This window comes from Lates calcarifer, linkage group LG17, assembly GCF_001640805.2.
Source record: "Lates calcarifer isolate ASB-BC8 linkage group LG17, TLL_Latcal_v3, whole genome shotgun sequence".
NCBI lineage: Eukaryota > Metazoa > Chordata > Actinopteri > Centropomidae > Lates > Lates calcarifer.
The window spans coordinates 19,290,698-19,314,213 of NC_066849.1; the positions used below are offsets into that span (position 1 = coordinate 19,290,698).

The window sequence follows — 23,516 nt, forward strand, 5'->3', positions numbered from 1 at the left end:
CAACGCATAAGCAGAAAGCACATCTTGAAGTTCTGATTTTAGAAAAAGGCAGATGGCATGGGCTGGTGGTGTCACACTGTAAAAAAAACACCAGGATCCCCTGATGAAAGCAGCTCCCGCTTGCTTTGAACAGCGAGTCTGTCATGGTTGGTGTCTGCTGTGTGGCTCCGGGTCAAACTGTGATACGCAACTCCTGGAATTTGCGCTTTTTAAGTTTTTCATGTTCAAATCGTCTAAGGGGAAAAAAACAGAGGGGGGAAAAACAGGAAGTCTCATTAATATTAATGTTCTAATATGTGAAGGAGGCAGGGAAGACCTCTTTGGTTTAGCTTCTTTCAACCCCTGTTGTGGAGCTTTTTTCTCTCTCTTTCTGTCTCTCTTGCTCTCTTTCTTCCCTTCTGTCTTTCTCTGTAATTGCGGTAAATGCTGTTTTCATTTTCTGAATATTATCATCTCTATTCTGCTATAATTGAGCCTATACTCAGACTCCTATATGATACTTTGGGTTAAAATCTAGTAAATAACATGCAAGATTTTGGTCTGAAATATTATCAGACCTCTGTGTTTATAGTTGTGTTATATGTTATGTTGATTCTCACATAGCAGATTTTTCTGAAATCAAAGATGCAATATAATTTAAAATTTATATTCAGTGTTGCTTGAGAATTAATTATATTCCTTTTAGAACAATGGTGATGCCTGACTTGTAATCTCTTTTTGTATGTGTGAGGACTGCAGATTATGATTATTTTTTTTCAGTTAGTTTATGAATTGTCAAAAAGATGCTACTGAAAAATGGTAATCACAACTTTATATAATCCAAGGTGATGTCTTCGACTGTCTTGCTTTGTCCAAAACCCAAAGATATTCAGTTTACTATTATACATGTCAGAGATAACTGGCACATCCTGTCATTTGAGAACCTTAGAATATGTCGATTTTTTTCACTTTTTTTGCTTGGAAAATTACTGAAACAAAATAGTTGTATTATATTTTTCTGACTAATCGATTAATCAACTAATCATCTTAGCTCTAGAGGGAACATTAAGTCCAGGTTTACAAAAATGCAAATGATGAGCTTTAATGATGCCTCAGTGGACCAAAGTCTCCCAGGCCTTGTACTGTTTTGGATTAATTTGGGGTATTTATGTTAAAAGGGGTATAAAAGCAAAACTATGGCTTTCAACATGCAAACGGCTGCTCTTAAGTATAAGAAGGCAGTGTGATTGCTCCTTTAAAACGTTGTTCCTTTGTGTCCTATTTTAATTTGAAGAAGGAAGTTCTTATTCTTTGTGCTGTTTCTGGTGACAGAGTGAAGATGTGGCAAAAGTTATGACATTCAAACAGGGTTGTGTAACTGCAGAGGATGGACAGGAAAGAAGAAACAAAAGAACTGGTTTCATCAAACAGATAGTGTGTTTGATTTTAAGTCAGAGACATTTTTCTTCAGTTGTGGCCCTGTTAGGCCCTGCTTGGACCTGATATCTTGAAATGAGGCTGATGTGGAATTTTACAGATGTTGGGTGAATGGAGGGCAGAGTCCAGCCTCTGTGTGAGGGATGGTGGAACAGGTCTGACATCTCTCCTGAACTGAAAAGGGAAATCCCTGCAGGCACAGAGTAGAGAGGAGGGATAAGGGAGGAGGGTGGGAGTGGAGAGAGGTGCGACCCCTAAGGGGTAACATTATTCTCTGATCGTCAGCGCCTTACACACACACACTTGCACACACATACTGGGATGCTCTGTCGGTGCGCTGGGTGATGCACTCATGCAAAGAAGGATGAGCGCCTGAGGAATAAAAATAAACATTTAACTTCACGTGTGTGCATTTGAGTGTGTGTCTATGTGCTCACATGTATGTTAGTTTATATGTTTCTATAATAATTTGTTTTCAAATCTACTTTTTTGAGGTGTTTGGCATGTACTCCTGGCCTAAGTTATCCAGAGCAGCTTAGAGTGAGTGAAACAGTAGAAAAAGCTTGACTCCATTGCTGTCCACAGAAAACAGACAAAACAAATATTTCTGTCCTGGAATATTGATGTGTAACAGAGAAGTGGTAAGCTAAGAAATAGAAGCCAGCAGATTTTATTTTTTCAAACACCCATTCCAAAAAATGTTGACTGGCTGTTATATAGTTGCATTATTCCTGATTTATTTTCAGTCCCAAGTTTTTCCTCAAAGGTACACCTACTCTTCAAGACAGAGCCATATGTCTAGAAATGAACAATGCATGCTTGTCTGCATCCCTGTTATTAATCATAACACAGTTCCTGCTTTTCAAATTCCAAATTCAAAACAAAACCTTGAAGAAAACCTACTTTGAGCTGTTAATTTGGTTTTGCTTTGTAGATTTACATATGTGGTCAAACTGAATGATTTCTATGTGATGTGATCCTTAAGACAGGATGAATTGTGCTACTGGAATCAACTGAAATAGTTGTGTTATTGTCAGCTTCCTAGTTAGGAGTCATCCTCCTTGGCAGTATGACAACAGCATGGGTGTATACACACACACACACACACACACACACACACACACACACAAACACACACACTCATATGCAGCATCAGTACTGTATTTGACCTCTGATTGAGCAGCAGTGCTCTGGATCTGGTTAGAAGATTGTGTGTGCGTGTGTGTGTGGCAGCCAGCAGGGCCCACCACAGAAGCCACAGCAGGCTGAAACCGAACCAGGGCCAGACCTAAGATTGATTTTTGTGGAGCCACGTTCCCATGGGCCCACTATTAGTATGTATTCAGTGTACGCATCCAGTTTTTCATTCATTTCTGTTTGAGTTTGCATATGTTTGTATGTATTACATGAATGTGTGGCCCACACTTTGTGTTTTGGTATCTCTTTTTCTCCTCATTGAGTGCCAGGGTTGAGCTATGGTTGTTTTGGGTTCAGGGTCTTGGATGTTTCCATAATCGAGCGTGGAGATGCTGAGGGGTTGTGGTCCTCCTGCCCCGTCCCCCTCAGAGTATATGAGAAGGCTTGGGCTCAGAAAAGCCCCAACACGAGCCCTTAGCCCTCACGTTAGCACTCAACTATGTAACGAGACATGCCTGGGAACTGCTCCTCTCACATTACTAATGATTTGGACATCTTGCTCTTGTCATTTCCTCTTAGACAAACTTCGATGCTGACGCAGGGTAACTGCTTCAATCTATCCAGGGAGAAGTAGGGAAAAAAACCTACTTGAAGGGAGTATGAGAGACTCCTGGTTTTGTGTGAAGGGAAAAAGAGACTACATTCACCAGATGTTTTTTTTAATGGTTGTTTCATAGATGAGAAACTCAAATGACAGGCCTCATCATCTCCAAACAACACAGAGATGGGTCAGCAATTGCTGCTTCCACGTTGCTGTCCTAGAACCCTGACACAACTAGAATAGCATGCAGGAAAGGTTTGTAATCTCCCTATTAAACTATAATTTCCTTTGTAAACAACAAATGTGACACATTAAGTCTTCTTTGTAATGGTTTTTGCATATTCAGTCAAATTATGTATTTGCTGTGGTACCACAGCAAGTTCCTGTAGCTGTTGGTTGTTTTCTTTTATGCAGTCTTCAGTTCACATGAGCCATGTCAAGCTGCCTCCTCCTTTTCAGCTTCTTGTCCTCCTTTATAGATCTTGCTAGAGGACAAATAAGGGTAATGTAATTTCTGAATCTGAACCCTGCCTGGAAGATGATGCTCTTATCTGTTGACTCCTGTTAGCATGATCACGAGGTTAGGCTTCAGAATACGCAGCTATCCAGACGAAAACCAGACTCTCAGTTGAAATGCTGTGTAAAAACAGTCTTTTATTTAGAACGGAGCAAAAAAACCTGAGCACGGCATTCCCTTATTTTATTTTATTTTTTTGTGAAATTCCCTCATTTGTCCCCGGTTTAATTCTTTTTTTCCGCCACTATAAGCCCTCTAGCCTTGCAGACAAACAGAGCCCCAGCCCTGTGGTACAGAATGTCACATCCGATATCCTGGTGCCAGAGGTGATGAAGCTAATTTAGTGGTCAGTCAGTGACATGGCTAACAAACAAAGCCCTTATTGGTCCTGGAGCACTGGGAGCTCTGCTCTACTGTGCAATGCTCTGTTTTGCGTTGTGCAAGACCATGAGTTGTTGCCACAGGGCACTAATGCAACCTAAAGCCTTGGGATCTCTGTCATGCCGTGGTGTGCAAATCTGGGTGTGGGTATTTGGTTCAAATGTTTAAATGAACTGAGGTATGCTGAGGTATGCTGAGGGATGAATTGCCAAACATGTAATGGATTTGTGTTTTCAAATTGCTTTTCTTAGTTTTACATTAAATGTATGTAAATTGAACATTTGGACTGTTTGGAGAAAAGTCATTGATGTTGTCATTTGATTACACATTGGACTGTGGGATATAGTGATGGCCATTTTTAACCTGTTTTCTGATATTATATAGACATAATAATTAATCAGTTAATCTAGAAAATATTTGAGTAATTGATCAAGAAAGCAGTTATTAGTGGCAGCCCTAAATCTTTATTTTTGTGTATGTTTTAATTGTCTATGTGCTGTCCTGGGCCTTTATGTCAGTAGTCTCAAAGATGTTTGCTATAATGATGCCACTTCACTTATTATAGCACCCCTTAACAACTCCCTTACAACCAGGAGCTGATTAGAATGCTGACAAGAGGGAAATATATTAAAAATGGTCACAATCCTCTGATTACTTTCAAAATCTTGCTTATTCAGTCCCTCAAACATCCTAAAAAGTTATGGCATCACTTAGAGCTAGATCAGCCAGCCTAAATTAAGTGCTCTTGATTCTTCTCCACGTTATTATGTATTCAGTTTCTATTTTAACTGAGGTGTGATGGTGATATGGCATTTTGAAGGGCTGTGAATTTAGTGAGGGTGTGCAAGCACAGGCCAAACCCCCAGGGTCCCCTCTCCTGCACGCCTGGGGGGTTCTCTCCTTCACACAGCCTGCTCCGTCACTCACTAAGGTGGTTTCTGAGAGATCACACAGCTGTCTTAAATGCAGCTCTGTTTTTGCATACTTTACCCACATGATTTTGTCTTTCCTTACACAGTCAGCAATTTGTCAGTATACCGTGTTTATTCTCAGTGATTGACAGTATGAATTGGTTTCACCTAGGAAAAGAGGGGTGATAAGGAAAAAAGGGAGAGGGGTAGTGTGGCTGGCGGTCTTTTTTCGGCTGTTACCATGGCTGTCTGTCACTCGTCTTTTATCATTGAAATTGGAGTTTATCTTTTACAAGCCTGAGTGGAATGTTTTTGTTTTTCAAGTGATTATTAGCATCCTCCTTGGCTGCCGTCTCCGGCTGATGAAATGAGCACATCAAACGGTGCTCTGCACTAACGAAGCGGTGTGGGCTGGCTGGCTGGCTGGCTCCTGCCTTTTGCTGTAAGGCACCTGCTGAAGTGACAGGCTGGCAACAAAGGGCCCCTCGCCACAAGAGAGTCGTCAGTGCCGCCGTGGAGTGGGCAGTACAATAGAGCAGAGAGGTGGCCTGGGCTTTTAGCCACGTGCCAGCTCGTGTCAACAACACACAGGAGCAACCGAGCACAGAGAAGCACGGCGGAGAGGAGCTGGGGAGGACAAGAGTGAGAGAGGGGAGGGGAGCGGCTGACACCTGCATGTGCTTGAGTTCTTTTCTCTGCGGTGGACGCCTTTACTATACATAGTGGCTGAGAATGCAGAACGAAAACTGAGATAGAAGGGAATACAAATGTGCAGGTGTGCACGGGTAGGCGGGTGCACACAGATGAAGACAGAGGAGAGCACAGTGTTGTTAATGGGATTACTGGCTCATGGAAGGTCAGGTGATAGTGCACATGTGTTTTTTATAGAGGCTGTAGTAGGTGAAATGTACACACACCGGAGCAGAGCACTGCGCTAGTTTATTTGGATTGTTGGGGAATAAATCAATTTAGGCCTCACATGAAGACCAGGCTATTTGTGCTGTGCTATTTACTTCTGGAGTGAAATAATCATTAGCCTATAAAAATCTGAAAGTGAAAAATGTAAAGGAGGGCTATAAATAGTTAGCAAGCAGAATTATGGATCACTGGCCTTGTAGTGTCCCAGTGGACCTCGGTGGTTTTCTTTTGTCTTAATTCTCTTTTTTATATCATTTCACTGTGTGCCCTTCATTAGGGAAGGGGTGAAGTTATCACACAAACAGATACATTTACATGTACAGAGAAGAAACATCACAGATTGAATTGCATTTCTTTTGTTTTTCATGTTTCTTGTTTTGCAGACTCTCATCCAACAAACGCATCTATGCACATACACTAACTCTGTGTTGGAAATAGAACTAGACTGATAAGCAGGCTGGGCTGATATGTTAACTGGTTTTAGCTAGTTATGGGTACACTATAACACTGTCTGTCTACCAATGATCACAATTCTTCAGCAACCAAATTCAAGGGATCCATATCAAAAATATGTGCCTTATTTTTTGTGTTTACAATATAAGATACAACAGTAGCATAATCATTATTATATCTTGTAGAATAGTGACATTTGTATTGGCCTAAAAAATCCAGTTTTAGTCAGGCTGTAGTTGGAAGAGCCTGAAAAGCCACATTTAGTTTGATCAGATACATTGATTCCTACATTACACTTCCAACACACTCAGAAACTAGACGTGCACATGCTTTGAAGGGACCTGGTCATTAAACCAGCCATGTTCTGCCTGTTGAATAATGAATCCTGTTTGATGTCACTGTTGTTGTTTGGGTCCTCTGTCTGACTGTTTGAGATTCTGTAATATTCCCATGGTGAGTTGCTCCCTGATTAACTTTATGCTTTTGTAGGCCAGATTTGGGGGAAACTGAAAAGTCTAAATGGTTTGACTCTGTAGTGTTTTTGGCTGGCTTTGCAAAGCCTATTTTCAAAGCTCTCTCCTTTATCTTGATGTTGTGTTTTTTTTCTTTTAGATTGAGAGACAATAAAGTTTCCTCTCTTCATTTTCTATTCCATCAAGTCTTGGACCGTCTCACTCAAAGTCCTCAAAGACTGGCTCACATGCTGAGGTGTAATTGGTCCTCTCCCACTCTCTGCCTCTCGCTCGGCTCTTGGTCCAACGAACACGAGTGCTCGCACGTTTGGGCTAATGATTTTGAATAGTGATTAAAATGAATTGGAGAGTGCGCTGCTTCTGTAGTATCCAGACCCCTCCATCATTAGTGGCTCTCTTCCTCTCTCTTGCTCTCTTTCTGTTTCTGTATCATCAGTGTTAGTCAAGCAGGGGTTTCACATGAGGCCTGGGGTGGGCTTTCATGAGCACAGACTCAAAGATTTCTCCACTTCTTGTAATCATGGACACCACTCTTCTAGCACTTTCACTGTCATCTTCTGGCTTCTCAAAGGTGCCTTTGATTCCCTCACATCCTACACCCAGGCCGGATAGTGTCACATTATATTTTTCCTCTCTCCCTTTTTAACTACACCCCCAAACCCCACTCTTCACCCCCTTTCTTGCCCTTTTCTCTTTTCTTTCCTCCTTAGACCCAAGCTCATCAGTGTGTGCTCATATTTATTGTCCTCGATCGGGAGCTGATTTAGCACTCTTCTCTTTGGGACCGCTTAATTCTAGGACCCTTCCCCTTCGCTTCCCCATTCACCCCCCTCTCCCTCCCACTTTGCCTTGATCCACCTTTTTTATAATCGGCTCCCACTCTTTGTTTTTCCTCTTCTCCTGTTTTAAATGAATAATGCAGAAGGGAGGAAATGGGGATTAAAGAGGAGCTAAAGCCAGTGCCAACTTCTGTGTTGCACAGCTCCATACCGTCTCTCACATGACCAGGAGCACATCAGGGCTAACAAGCTTCTTTTTTCTCTCTCCTGGCATTTCTCTCAGTTCTGCATCTGTCTCTCTGTCCTGTCTCATCCCTGCTGTGCCCTACTCACTCTTGCCTTCTCCCACTCAGTTTCGCCCCAGTTGACTGAAGATATGCTCTTTCATATCAAAGTTGGATGACTTGTTGTCCACTGTGTTTGCAAAAAGGCAACTTTTGCATACTTTTCTAAAGTGCAGTTTTGAGGCTGAGAAAAAGTTCATTGGCATAGTGATGTGATTAAATGATAGGTTCAACAAATCTGTGGCATAATAAGTTTATAAAGAAACTATAAAAAAATCAAATATTGGATTTACAGGTTGAACACACTTAGGTACTTTACCTAGTGAATTATTAACGCAAATTACAGGTGAAGAGTCACACAGGAAACATGGGGGAGAGAGAAGGGGCATGATACGCAAGAAAGGTCCCTGGCCAGAATTGAACCGTGGACGTTGCAGTTATGTGGCATGCTGTGTAACTAGTCAACTACCAGAGAGCTCCACTGATATCTTTTTAAAAAACAAACTAAATGTTTGGACCAATGGTATGGTTGGCACAACTGGTTGTACAGAAGCAAAACTCTGTAGATATGCTGGTCATCATAGCCTGACTGCAACAGCAGAGACAGTTCCTCTGTTACTTAAGAAAGAATACTTCAAAACAGATTTGATTATAAGAGATTTAACTTTGTTTTTAAAATGAATTAATCTGGCGATCATGAGAAAAATAAAGATACTTAAAAGGGCACTGCTCAACCTGTGAAAACAGTTGTATAACGTCTTCCATGGTTCTGGGGGGAGTGCTTCAAAGTTTGTAAAAATAACCTGGATGATGCCATCAGTTTAGTCCCTCAACTTTATGAACGGGCAACACTAATACTAATCGCCCAAGTGACCATTTGATGGGTGTCAGGGGAACTGCAGCTTGAACTGACTCTCCACACAGTCCTGTTTCTTGTTGAGTAGAAGACATAGAGTTTACCGTTGGTTAGTTGAACATGTGTCACAGGAAAATGAAAAAACACTGATTTGAGATAAGTATGATAGGAATTGTATGTCTCAAGTAAGAAAAAAAGAAAATAAAACAACAAACGTGGTGTGTGCTGGAAGTGTGAGAAGAAAGAAGGCTGCTCACTGAAAATTGCTGAATAGTCTTGTTAGTATCTTTTCCTTTCCTCCTCCTGTTCTGCCTCACTCTGTTTCTCCCTTCCCTCGTCTATCATATAATTACCTACGTGTGATTGGGCCTGCTGTGAGAATGTCGGGCTGGAGTCTCACATTAGATGGAACACAGTGATAAAACATTGTTTGTTTACACTGAGTGGTTGGTGGTCTGGATAGGAGAGGTTTTTTTCTTTCACTTTCCTCAACAGAAAAACAACCATCAGTTTGTCTGAAAGATAAATTAGGTCCTTGCTAGCTCACTTAACAATAAGCTGTATACTTTCGAGTATTTCTGTGTGCAAAAAATTATATATTCACACCTGCCAGCCTAAGTGTAATTGAAGAATGGCTGTGGATAATTTGTTGAGCATTTTTTCTTTTCAAAGTTTAACAATATAAAAGTGTGACAGTCAGTATGAGTGCCACTTCACAGATGTGAGATGGCACCAAAGCACTAAACATGTCTAAATGGTAAAATGTAAAACTATTATATATGTACATTACGATTTAAGTTGCACACCACTTGCGTATTCTGTGTCCTCATTTCTAGATTCACTTGTATTGAATCTCTGCTGTACAGCAAACATGGGTTGATCCTGTTTATATCCTGTGTATATTGCAGTTGTCTCAGACCAAAGCTCCATACTAGTCTCTGATGTGCATCTATGAATAGTTAGAGGATTTAGCTTTTAGCCGCTACTGCCAAAATCCTAGCCAGTCAGCCAGCCACCATTTCTCGTTCACATGACAGAAATACAGGCAGACTGGTACCTTGAGTTTCCACTGCTGTTTGTGCCAACCACATGTTTTGGAAGTCAGAAATTCCCTCCTGTGATGACAACAGGACCTTGTGTGGAATGGAGAAACGGTGGGGGTGGGATTAAGGGAGAGTGTGATTCAGGGAGATTTAGGGTTAATATGAAGAAAGTTTTAGTCTGTGCGCTTGTTGGATCGGTCAAATCACTAGTACGAGGCTTTGGTTTTGGTTGCATGTTACTTGAACTGCGTGTGAATAGGAGCCCTAAGAGTGTGAGCTTGCCTTGTTTACGCCCCTTGATTGAGTTAGCTTCGTTAATTGTGCTGTTCCTGGGCTTGTGTTAATCTAACATGGCAGTCTTAATTGATCTCGTTAATGTGGGATGTGGGAGGCGAAAGAACGTCAGGGACCTCAGATGCCTCCTGGTTATTTTGACACGTAGACAAGTCAGAAACAATAGAGGGCTAGGGAGAGGAGTAAAGGGTGCCAGCCCCAATCTAACAAAACACAAGGCTGAAGTGCAAAGAATCGCGACAAGAGGCAGGAAGGCTGACTGGGTGGATGACTTGTAAGTCCCCTCTGACACCAAAATCAAAATACCAGAACACCCAGTTAGCCAGCCATCCAGTCAGCCTCTGTCTAATAAGCCTTATTTTCACCTGGTATTAAGTTTCCCATCCAGGATGCTTGCAGATTGCCTTATTAGGGCCTGACCCAAGTAAAAGAAATGTACAAATATTAAAGGTGCATATTTATGCAAGTGCTAACTGAAGGGGGAAAAAAACTTTATAATGTCATTCTTTTATTAGTCTTTATCCAGTGATAAATATTTGATTGTCATCACTGGCATTATAATAATAATTCACACAATCATTATGTTTTAAGATTTTGCCCTGTTTCTGTTTAAAATGATCCCCTCAGCATCGCACACAGTATGTGGGTCAGTATATCATAATGGTGCTCTCTGTTTTTGGTATTCATAGTAAGTTCAAGAACAACACAGAATATGGGAGATCACAAGTTTCTACCAGTAGCATAATTTAATGAAGTTGTAAAACGCCTTGCATAGATTTGCATATTAATGAAGAAAACTGATTTTCTTGACACTTCTTTTCATCCTTAATGCATTAAGGTGCTAACCACTCATTTAGCATATAAAGAAATGCGCTAAGATAAATGTTTGACAGGCATTACTTTTATTAACTTATCCACATTAATGTGATTATGTTAGAGTGAGTTTGCGAATAAAGCAGAATACTGAAATCCTTTATTTTGTGTGTAGAGAATTACTTTTTCAACCCATTAGTCTCCTTGTTTATTGTTGGCATGGAAACAACATGCAGTGTGATTATGAGGAATGTGATTCATTTCAGTCTTGCCACTTGTTTTTCTGTCTGCAAACTCTGACCTGCACATTTAATGGTACATTTCTAGAGTCAAGAAATGTTCTACAGTCAAAAATTAATCAACAGTATGGTGTCAGTGATTAATTTAGACAGCCTTACCAGTGTTAGGCCGTTATGAAAGTCATGGCAGTAGTTGTCTTTCAAAAATAATTTTTCTTTAGTGGGTTTATTAAGTCAAAAATGGGAAGCGAAGGATTCTGCATCGGACATTTAACAATGTTTTTCTGGTTTCCCTCTTTTGCCTCCAGCGGTGGTTGCTTTTAAATCCTTATTCTTTGTAAACCCTTTTTACATCTGAATTGATTTAAACTTGTTTGAAACAAGCTTTTAATGTAAATTTCAGGAAATAATATTCCCAATATAGTCAATGCAATCCCAGGAGAAATAGTGCTGTGCAAACACTTATTTTCATGATCTTCAAAGCTCACATGAAGGCCAGTGAACCTCCGGAAAGAAAAGCTGAACTAGTCTAAAATAAACAACCACAGTATTGGCACAATACTTGCCTGTGCACATACACATCTTCTTACATACGCATATTAAAGCCCCTGCAACACACACCCAAACGTGCACTTACAGTGCCATGCATTTGTATATTTATTTATTCTGGGTGTCTAATTAGCATTATTAACCTTTAGTGAATGGGACTGATGACATCAGCAGAGAGATGGCTCCTCGGTGAAATTCTCCTCTCCATTGTACCAGGGGATTTTTAATTGGCTAGGGAGGTTTGAAGCGACAGAGGGGAGAGACAGTTACTAATACACAAATGGATCCGCAGACAGACATCCTTCACTCTAGTGGAAAAACATGCAAATTTCCCATTGTGAAGTGTGTTACATCCCTTTCCCTGTGTGTGGAACTTGTGTGGAACTAATGTGTTTATGTCCATTCGTGTTTACATGAATGTACAGTATTCATGTAAATAAGACATGGCAAATAGGCAACAGATAGCGGCAGAATCATAAATCCCTTCACTAGAATCTGAATTGGTAGACCAGCCATATATGGAAGTAGTCCTTGGTCACACACACACACACACACACACACACACACACACACACACACACACACACACACACACACTATTGAATAAGCAAGGTCCGGGCTTTTTTTCTCTGCCTCTGTCGATAGCTTCTGCTTGTTATTGCTTCACAGCGTTAGCTATTTCCATTTTCTCCACAGGAGCCCAGTGTGTGTGCAGATGCATGTGTATGCCTGCATGCACATAGACATACACACTCACACACACTCAAACATCACAGCAAACATATTTCCTTACCTTAATTTTGAATGCTGAATACATGCAAACACCTCAACCCCCATAAGTGTTTGCTTGTGGATGACACACAGTTGCTGTTACGCATGCACTGTATCCTGTGTAAATTATGGATAAATTGGTGTTAATTGTTAGACTATGTAACCATATTATGTGAATTACAATGTACACTGGAAATGATCCTTGAGCATCTGTCAGAATCTGAGTTCTTCCCACATACACAAGTTGAGAGGAGACTCTAGAATCATAAGCTAATTTCATGTGTGAAAATAAATTTTGCATCATACTTTTTTCAAACATTTGTGTAAATTATTCATTCAGGTAACATTTCATATTATGGCACTGTCTGTTTTAAGTGTGGTGATAAGCCAAGCAACTGCTGGTGTATCTTATGCAATTAGCTTGCTTCTAGGCTACATGCCAGAACATGCAATTATACAGCACCATGGCATACACTCATACCCAACACACTCACCTCTGTGTGGCCTATATTTTCTCAGTTAAAGGAAAATGAAGTGGAACTGCTTAAATGCCGGTAAAACCAGTAATTCCCAGGAAAGGTTCCTTGGAGGAATGCCAAGGAAATACAGAGTGGCCTTATCTCGGCTTTGTTCAGATTAATATCTCTGCCTGCTGTAGCTGTGCCATGCTGCAACTTGAGAGGGACCCAGACAAAGAGTGTCAAGTCCACAGGCATGACGTGGGTTCCAGTTCAGCTGAAATTGGACACTGTGGCAGCAACTAGCACTGAATAGTTTGGTGCTGTACAACAACGAACATTTGTTCAGTTTGATTGAGGTCATTACTTTCTGTTGAGAATTGTTATTCTAGAATTTAGTGGTATTTTTTCTTTAGGAAATAACTACTGAACGTTTCGTCTAATGGTCAATGTTGAGTTGGCTAACCAGAAGTTCTGTTTTGTGTATTTGTTTCTCAGAGGTGTAAAGGATCAAGCTCCTAACACCATGGATATGGACACGCAGCCACAAGGACAGCAAGCAGCCGTGCCTGTGTTCCAACCCCAGGTAACCTCACACAGACACACACACTTGAACACAGGCCAAACTGCAAACTAACAACATATAAAGTGAGATTCATACCTCTGATAGCTGAGGTAAATCTCTGCTATATCTCTGCTATATTCACAGGATTGTTACATCGATGTAATGAAGTATCTTGATTGTTCATATGTTTAAGATTATATTTAATATATAAAATTATAGAATACTATGATAAAACATTTTATCCATATGATGTATCTCTGTTGCTAAGGGTTTCTATTTAAGTAAATGTTTTATTGCAGTTATGACAGCTTTTAGCCTGCCATACTTTATTTTCAATTCAATCCGGTTGTATTTATATGGTGCCAAATTATAACATACATTATCTTGAGGTACTTTAGTAAGGTCAAGACCTTAGAATAGTTTAGAAAGAGACCCAATGGTTTCTATTTACATGTGATTTTGTTAAACAATGATTGTGGCTTTACATATCCCTGTAGATTAATTGACAAAGGGAAGTATTAAATAATTTATGATGATATATCCCTTCATCCACTGTAAATATTCTGTGTTGCCCTTTTTCCCTGCGTCAATCAAGATGTGCCTTTCAGTCCAAACATTCCTCAGACCACTGTAGCCTGTGCGTGTGTGAGAGACAGACAGCAGTGGATGAATGTTGAGTTGTTTGTATTGATCAGAGCTCTGGAGGCTGGCAGAGCCTGGCCTCCCTCTATGCCTCTCTTGGTTCAATACAACTCAGGTTTGCTCCGCGCAGATCTGGTCATTGTTGGATTTTAATACCGCCCTCCAACATCAGGCCCATTGATTTCTTTCCAGAAGGATGTTTTTGCCTCCATAACTATTGAATAGACTTTAAACAAAGAGGATCATCCATATGCCCCAGAGTAAATTTTTTTTGAGAAAGAAACAACACTAAAAATAGGCCTGTAGTCTCAGTTGTTGTTTTTCTTGCGTATGCAAGGGCACTGCAACATTAACACTGCAATTGCCAAGGGGGTTAATTTACTCTAAGATTTGTAATTGCAAAATTAAGGATAATTGGGTTGCACAAAGAAGAAAGTCAGATAAAAGCTCTAATGATTAATTTGACTTAGGCAACACCCCCCCCCCCCCCAACGCATACAGACACAGACACGAGATTCTCTGCTGATCTCCCAACAGGTTGATTATGTGTTATTGTTCAGGCTTAATGATTCCTTTCTCTGTGTTTTTCAATCTATTTCTAGCAGTTTACATCAGGCCTAGTTTTTGTGCTTAGGTTATTGAAAGCACAGTGAACTTTCTGTGTGGCGTCATGTTTTTTCACTCTCACAGAGCACGTCTGAACTGATTTCACATTTAGTGGGAGATGGAGAGAGAGAGTCAGTTAGTATATGTAGAGGCTGTCTAGCCAGCATCCAGATGGGTGTCTTTCAACAAGTCCTCTATCTGTTTCACACTTTCCCAAGGTTCAGTCTGCTTGGCAGCACAGGGGAAAAAACCCACCAGCCTCCTCCTGAAGAAATCTGAATTGTATATGTGATGAAGGATATTCTGTATCGCTTGCAATATCATTTCTCTTGGTCCCGGAGGTATGATGCATATGCATTAGGTAAACGAGATGAGCTGGTAAGATGTGCATTTTTAATGGCGCATTTGCTCTTTGAGTGAGTGGGAGGGTTGGCGAGGAGGCCCCCTCAGATCAGATTTTGATCGTCACTGCAGAGTTTGACAGACACGGATCTGTCTGTAAGCGATGAGACAAGGCGGTGCGGCTGTGGAGCAGACTGAGAGGAGAAGAACGAGAAGCACCTTTGGGGTGAATCCTGCCGGTTTGACTGCCTGGCTGGCTCACTGGCTGAGTGGCTGAGGATGAATATTGCATGGTGCCGTGCTCAAGGGGGCTGGTGACTGGTGAGGGTGGGAGTGAGCCCCCCTGCTTGCCAGTTGCTGTTTCTGTCTCTCCTTGTACCCCTCCCTGTTTCTCTTGGAGACTACATCCACAGTAGTCCTACAAATTTTGCAAACACTGTTTACATATGAAAACAATTTCTGTCCACATTATAGTTCTGAGGTTGTCTTTGTGGTGATGCCTGTCCATTAAAAAAAAACATTAACAATAAGAAAACAAAAAACACAAAATCTCTTCTTTGTTTGGGTCAGCAATCAACAAAACTGTGCATCACAGCCAGCATCTGGTTAGCAGTGGGAAAGACACAGCCCAGTTATTTTGCAGGATCTCAGCTTTTAGTTAACAACTAAAAACAACTCAATGAGCAGAAAATAGTGTTCATCATGGGTCATAAATGCTAACCGTTAACGAGATGAATAGCAGTTTTTAGGGTACTGCACTCTATATTGATCACTACTTCATGATCTCAAACTCATCCGATAATATTTACATAAACACAGCCTAATGACAACAGCTGGCCAGAGGCATTGTGTTTTCGGGTTGTCCACCCATCCCATTCTTGTCAACGCGATATCTTGGGAATGGGTGGGGCTGGGTATCGTTCAAAAATTTTCAGTACTGGTAATGATACCGATAGGTATGAACTGACAAGACTTTTGTGGTCATAGGTCATTACATATCATTACATATACAACGTAACATATCACCTGGAGGGAATGTCAATACATCTGGCACAAACGTGTACTTTAAGTATGACGTCCTCTATTCAGAAGGTCAAAGGTCAACTTTTGTGACTACAGAAACACCTTTCTGACCGTTGTTCAATGGGGGAAATTGTGACCTTATTTCCTGCTGTGTTAGTGGATGCGTGCAGCTGTGAGGTGGTAATTCAAGATCTACTGTTGGATATCTACTATCTATCTATCTTTGGAGACGTTTTTTTTAAAAAACTCAGTTTTCAGGTGGTGATTCAGTGTGGACAGTGTGCCAACATGGAAAGATGTGTTTTCAAATTTAGCCAGCTTAGTGTGGACGTACCCTGCGTTTCTCTCCCTCTGCCTCTGCATCCCTCTCTGTCTTCTCTCCATGGGAGACAGCACCTCTCTGCCGCCGCTGGCCTTTCTGTGGCAGCCGTTGGCACTGCTGGGCTGTCACATCACACCCTCTCCCCTCTGCTGCTTGTCTTCCCCCCCTCTCACCCTCTTTCCCTCTCCCTGTCTCCTGCATTCCCTCTTCCACTCTCCATGTGTCTTGTCAGTTGTGCTTGGCAATGGTGTCATTATCGGGCAGCCCGTATCACACTTTCTCCGATGAGCTGTCTGTCTGCTCTTGCTGTCTCTCTCTCCCTCTCTCTCTCTCTCTCTCTATCTCTCTCTCTATCTCTCTCTCTCTCTCTCTCTCTCTCTCTCTCTCTCTCTCTCTCTCTCTCTCTCTCTCTTTCAATCCCCCTGCTAGTGAGTTGCCCATGGCGGTTGTGTGTCACCTTTATACCCAAGACATGCTGTCCCTCACAGACGTTACCCATAATGCCTTGCATGGCTGCCACTTAATCTCCATTCCCTGCAGCTTGTCTCCATCACCAACCAGAATGATGTGAGTGAAAAGAGGAAGCACACCACATGGCACAGCACAGAAATTTAAGTCAAGAAAAAGATGCAGAAAGCCTGATGAAGATCATAATTTAGAAATAGACTGATAATCAGTAGCCCTAACACTAATTGTTTCTTTGTCTCTGTCTTTATTTATAGTGTAGGCCTAGAGTAAGTGATCATTTCTGACATCAGGCATGTGACCCCATATTGTTACAGTCATCTAAGAATTTTTAAATGATTTAATATTTGCCATCGTCAGTGGATTTCAGTTCCTTTTGTTATTTTTGCCTAAGCATTGATATGGGAAATTTGTAATGGATAAATGTAAAATGAAGTGATTAATTAGTAAATATTTAGCTTGAAGAATTGTTTTTACTACCTTGACTGGGTGGCTTTTACCTAACAAGACTTATTAGTTATTTTTCTTCTTCTTTTTTGCAATCATGGATATTCTAGTGAAAAAATCAATCATGTAGCCTTGACAGCGTTTGTGCCATACTTTACTCATTGAGATAAACATGATGCGTAAGACCTGTTCATCTGAAAGGTCCACTTGTCAACTCTTCGTCTTTAGCCTGACCCTCTTATTTAACATACACATGAAGATTCTTTAGATTCTTACAAGCAGTAGTCTGTACAATCCTCCCAGTTTTGTTCAGACACTGACCCTGCATCATTCAGGGTCATTCCTCTGTGACTTCCCGTGTGTGTGTGTGTGTGTGTGTGTGTGTGTGTGTGTGTGTGTGTGTGTGTGTGTGTGTGTGTGTGTGTGCGTGTGCTCGCATGCATGCGTGTGCTTGCATGCATGCGTGCGTACGTGCGTGTATAGTGTGTGTCAGGGCCTTGTGTTTCAGCTGGGAGCTCCTGATTGTGTGACACCCGTGTGCGGCAGATGAGACGGCCTGTCAGTCAGCTGTGGCCTGGCTGCCCTTTGAAGGCCAGGCCAGGGGGCGAAGAGGTGCCGCAAATGGCCTGTGAAGTTTACATACACTGCCCACTGCTAAACAGATTAGCTCTAATGAAGTGTCTAATGCCGGGGCCGCTGGCTGACATAATCCTGCCTGGCAGCCCGGCCCCTTGGCTGCCAAAAAAGCCGCCCTCCCTCCAGCCCTCTCTTCCGCCCTCGCATGGCCTCTGCTGCCACCCAGGGCGACTCCACACGGGGAGGTGCCCACTGTTAATCATGCCGGACAGTGTGCGATCTGACATGCAAATGTAGGTCATTGCATATGTAAATGTGTGATTACGGGGCTGGCATGCCAGGACACATTAGCAAGACTGTGCTCTCAGCAGGCGGTTGTCACAGCGCTTTAGAGGCTCATGCTAACATTTGTCAAGCTACCACGCAGCGAATGAAAGCAATGCCCTCTTGTCCTCTCTCGCTCACTCATTCTCTCTCACTCTCTCTCCTTCTCTGATGATCTATACATCTCAAACTGTCCATCCTGAATCATTGCACAAATGACATGCTTTTGTCATTATTAACAAAAACCATTGCACAATATGGCCACACTTTCCATGCGTCACACCTTGCAGATCTTACTGTAGGTTTGCAGTTAGCATCTCTTTATACGATAAATTTAATTTATTGTAAAATCCCTAGTGAAACAATATGCTAGTTGTTGTTCATTATTACCAAAGCACTAAAGCTTTTCTTGAGAGCTGCAATAATGTTGAACAATGGGTTGTGGAGCAGAGTGTCATGCTTGCTGTCAGACTGACTCCCAGACAGCTTGGGATGATGGTGGTGTCATGCTGAAAAATGCACACACCTCCGCAGTGTTAATTGGACAGGGCATCTCATTGGCTCACGCCTCTTTCTTTGGCTGTCAACTTTAAAAAACAATGAAATACTCAAATTGGTTCCTTCCTCATCCCCCAGCCCTATCTTTATTTGAACAATCCTGTTTGCTTTCAGTTGTTTATGAATCAGTGTTCATCATGCAAAAATATCTATTTGCTGTTCAAACTGTTAAAAAACTGCTGCTTTTCTCTGTTTTCTATCATTTTAAATAGAATTTTTGAGGTTTTGGCATGTTGACTTAACATGACAACAATATGAGATTTCACCCTGGCCTCCAGTTTTCAGTTTCAAAACTTTCAGACATTTTTCAGACTAAACAGTCACTTGGTTGGTTGAAAAAACAATTCAGTATTTGGTTATAGTGTTTCTTTTTTCTGTGTCTTGGTCAGGTTAATTATTAATTTTTTCGCTGAATTAAAATCTCATTGTCTTCCTTGTTACTGAGTTGACAGCTGAGGGAATCCTGTATAGCCTGCGGTCTGCACATGGTAACTCTGTCAAACTGTGAAACACAAGTGAAGCGAACAAGTGTGATGACACTTCATTCTTGTGTGTTTTAGTGGTTAGGAGATTCTTTTTTGACCTTCTCTCCCTCTTCCTCTTCCTTCCGTCTGTCCTAAGTTGCTTGCCCCTGAGCTGCTCCCACAGCTACGTTGGCAGAAGCGCTGGTGACATGTGGCATTCTGATATCTGTCACCTTCTGTTTGCTGCCGCTGACGCCTTGTACAAGTTTACCAAAAGGCTAGAAAGGTCATGCAGCCTGCTCGGTGCTTTTTTTCTCACATCATATCCAAGGGGCTCATTCTGGTTTATTTTTGAGTTTTTTTTATTATTATTATTATGGATGGTAAGTGTCAGCTTGCACCTCCAATCCTGTGGTGAAGAATCTTGTAGTCTGAGGTCCAGTGCCAAACTGTTAGTGATATGACCTGGCAAACAGGGAAGGAAGAGGGCTCTGGATTCCTGTGAACTTAAAATCAAATTACTGCTCTGCGATTACCACAGAGTAGCACCCATGCAGCCAGGGGTGATTATTAGCTTGCCTAGCAGATGTAAGGTAATAATATGGTTTAATTATTTACATGAGAACATTGTCAATTTATATATATATATATATATAGATTAAAAAATTACATTGTTAACTGTAGTAATAAGAGTTAACATCCAAAAAAGATACTGCCAGGGTGTGATAATGCTTTCCTATTGCCTATAAAAAGTTAGATCTGGTAAAATGTTTACTTGCTTCTTGTAAGTTTACACCTTGATTAGGAAAAACGTTTGCAGTTGCAAAACTCTAGGTGTTTTTTGGTTAGCTATGTAAATAACAGAAAATAAGTGGGCTTTTAGTGAGGTGATGTGGTGCTGCAGTTAAATGTGTGCAGCATTCCTCAAGACCTTTCACAGCGTGACACATCGGTTTAATGCCAGTCAAATCGTCAGAAGCCTAGAGCAGCCTCTCAGCAAAACAAACTACAGAAGCAAGGCCTCACCACAGTTTCACCCACATCCTTCAGCCCTCATCCTTTCCTCTTTCAGTAATGTTGGAGATAGTAGCACTTCAATGGCAAATACACGGTTACCACAAAATGTCTGTAAATTATTTGTTTTTATTTGTTTTTTTGGTTTCAAAGGTGTGTGCATATGCTGTTTGAACATGTGTGTGTACAAATGTTAATAGAGTTGTTTCTTTTTCTTTCGTTCCTTCAGAAACCACTGCAGCCAGATATGGGCCATAATTCGCTGGCTAACTTCCAGATTGAGAAGAAGATTGGTCGTGGGCAGTTCAGTGAGGTGTACCGGGCGAGGTACCTGCTAGACAACACATCAGTGGCCCTGAAGAAAGTTCAGGTAAGGCACAGTCAATGAGTCGCTTTCAATACCTAGTGCAGCCTGTGTTTTTGGTGAAAGTGAAATATCGAACTGATATTGTGTCTAATGACCATTTATCATCTGTCATTATGATTTTTATGTTTTTTTTTTACCTCAGATGTTGTCAGTCTGTCACAAAGCCAGCGTAAACAGACAGAAATACATACACCCACAATTACAGACAGTTTAGCTCCTGCATACAGGATATTCTGCTGTGGTAGAAAGTCATGAATCCACATGCTGATATTATTGAGAAAACAAACTACATATCGCTGTCCTGAAAAATAAGAGAGAGAGAGTTTCTTTATTGTCCATTTTTTTTAAATTAAAAATTCTCTAAATGCCATTAACTTCTCTGATAGTGAGGACCACCACAGGACTACCACATACATATACTTAAACATACATGTGAATTATTCCTATTTTTAGTTGTGTGACTAAGTGTAGTATGCCTGTGTAGGCTAATCTGCCTTCACCGTGTGACTCCGCAGTTCTCATGGTGAATGTGCACACACATACAATATTCACTGACTTATACACACTGAGAACTGAGAAGGTATGCTCCTCTGGTAGAGTATGTATACACATACACACACCTCACACACACCTTACACACTGATATGTGTGTGTTACTCAGATGTGAAACACCTGTAGTCACTCCAACGCCACCCTCTAGATAACAGCAACCGTGTTTTCTGTTAAGTGATTTTTTTTTTTCCTATTTTCTCTACATCTCTCCATCTTACCATTTCTTGAATATGTCATAACACCCCTCTCTGTCCTCTCTCTCCCTCTCTCCCCCCCGCTCTCTCTCCCCTTTTGATCTCTTGATAGATATTCGACTTGATGGATGCCAAAGCTCGGCAAGATTGCATCAAAGAGATAGATCTCCTTAAGGTAAAGAACCAGAGAAGAGGGAGACGGCGTCATGCGCTGCGCTCTGTTCTCTTAAGGTGCCTCAGCTGAGACCTTCCACCACAGGAAAACAATTGATCTGCACCAGACGGCTTGGATTTGTGTGTTGTGTGTGTGGGCATGTGCACGTGTGTGCACGCTTTTCTTGCATGGTTATGAATGCAGAGGGGTGTTTGTGTATTTGTGGAAAAAAGTGAATGAGTGTGTGTGTGACTGTACAGTACGTGTGTATTGTGCAGCAGTGTTACATCCCTCCAGGCTCACATTGACTCTTTTTTTTTAATGCCAAAACTATTGTTTTTTATCTTTTTGTAATGTTTAAAGCTGGGCAACAGAGCATCAGCATGGAAATTTAGCAGCCTCCCTCATGTGTCTCTTGATGTTTTACCTCCTCCCTTTCCTCATTCTTCCTCTACTTTTTTTTTTCCAATGAAGAGGTTTCATTTATCAAACTACCTTAAACATGTGTCAGCCAGGCTGCTCTCAAATACTAATGAACAACTAATGACAGCTTCAATATTTCCCCCTGTCTGCAAGATTGTAGATGTGTAGATGTCAAAGTTGTGTGTGTTTGTGGTTTGATTGTGTGCACTCATGCATCCCTGGTAGTGTTTCCCTCTATATATGCAGCTTTTCTGTGTGCGTGTGTGTTTGTGCACTGCAGGCAGTTTGTGCACATGTGCACGCTCACACATACACATTAGGGAGAACAAGAAAACAAAACCAATTAGTTTGTGCCACTCAAACACTTCAGTGAAGCTCCTGAGGCTCTTTGGGCCAATCAAAGACAACGATACTCAGATGCGGGCGAGACCCTGTAGAGAGATGTAATCTGAGTAACAGATCATTGACTTGATGGCACGAGACAAAGGAGTTTGCCTGGGTCTGTATCTTTGACCTCCTAAGAGGGGTCAGGGCAGGGTTCAAATGTCACACTCTGCCAGGTGACTACATTTCTCATTTCCTTTATGCATCTCCTACGATTTCCTTCTTTTACTCTCATTATATGGATCCTCTTCCTCCTTTTGTCTGCGTCCTTCCCTTCTGCATGTTCCTATCTTTTTTTCCTATACCTTATTCACCGGGTTACTATGTAGTTCCATCCATCCCTTCTCCTTTCCCTCTCCTTGCCTCGTTTTCCCCCCTCCACGCTTTTTGTTCCCTTCTTTTCATCTTGTAAGCTGATTGCTAGTGAACATAGAAGTTATGCCTGGCCCTGTGCTGCCCAGCCAGCCTGATAATAAAGGGCTGAGTGTGAGAGAGAGACAGTCCTTCTGCCTTATCCCCAGTAGACAGGCCAACAGGAGACACAGCCAAATCAGAATAATGAGAGGCACACTGGCATGGGCCGACTGGAATGACACACATACTTGTGCATGGATACACGCACACATGTGCACACACACACACACACACACACACACACCCAGTCACGGCCTTTCAACAGCCTGCCTATTTGTTTGTTTGTCTGTCTGTGTTTGTGTCTGCTCATTCATCTGTATTTTCCCGTTCTGGCATGATGATTTCAACTTGAGAATCTCACTTCTCACTCTGTCCTTTTGTCTAAATCCTCGCTGATAGGAATGTTGGTTGCAGAAATAGCCTGCTCCCTGCCAATCTGCTAGTTTCACCATTCTTGAAATCCCACAGCTGTGTATTCCTCTCGCTTGTGGTTACTATCAAGACTGGATTGTATTCTGAAGACTAATGATCTGCCCTAATCAGCAGTGAAGAGCTGTAATGATGTCTGCGCGCTCGCTTTTCTGTGTCTTGTGTGTTTGTGTAAAAATGTGTGGCGTGTGTGTGTCTGCGTGCATGTCTGGATTCTGCATCTGATTAGATTATACCAGCGGTTTACTGACAAGACAGAGAACTGGCAGCAACCAGCTTCATTTAACCTGATACACACTATAAATTCACTTTAATCTTTAGGTCTCTTTATGAGCAATATATTTCTTTTGCAAGTTTA

General features: G+C 41.5%; 1 protein-coding gene across 1 annotated transcript in view; it reads left to right on the forward strand.

Moving 5' to 3' along the window:
- nek7 (NIMA-related kinase 7) overlaps positions 1 to 23,516 on the forward strand; it is a 58,385-nt gene that overhangs the window by 6,974 nt on the left and 27,895 nt on the right. The window contains 3 exon segments of the mRNA XM_018695592.2: positions 13,392 to 13,479; positions 20,471 to 20,611; positions 21,467 to 21,529. Coding sequence (XP_018551108.1) covers positions 13,420 to 13,479; positions 20,471 to 20,611; positions 21,467 to 21,529 — 264 coding nt within the window. The 5' untranslated portion in view covers positions 13,392 to 13,419.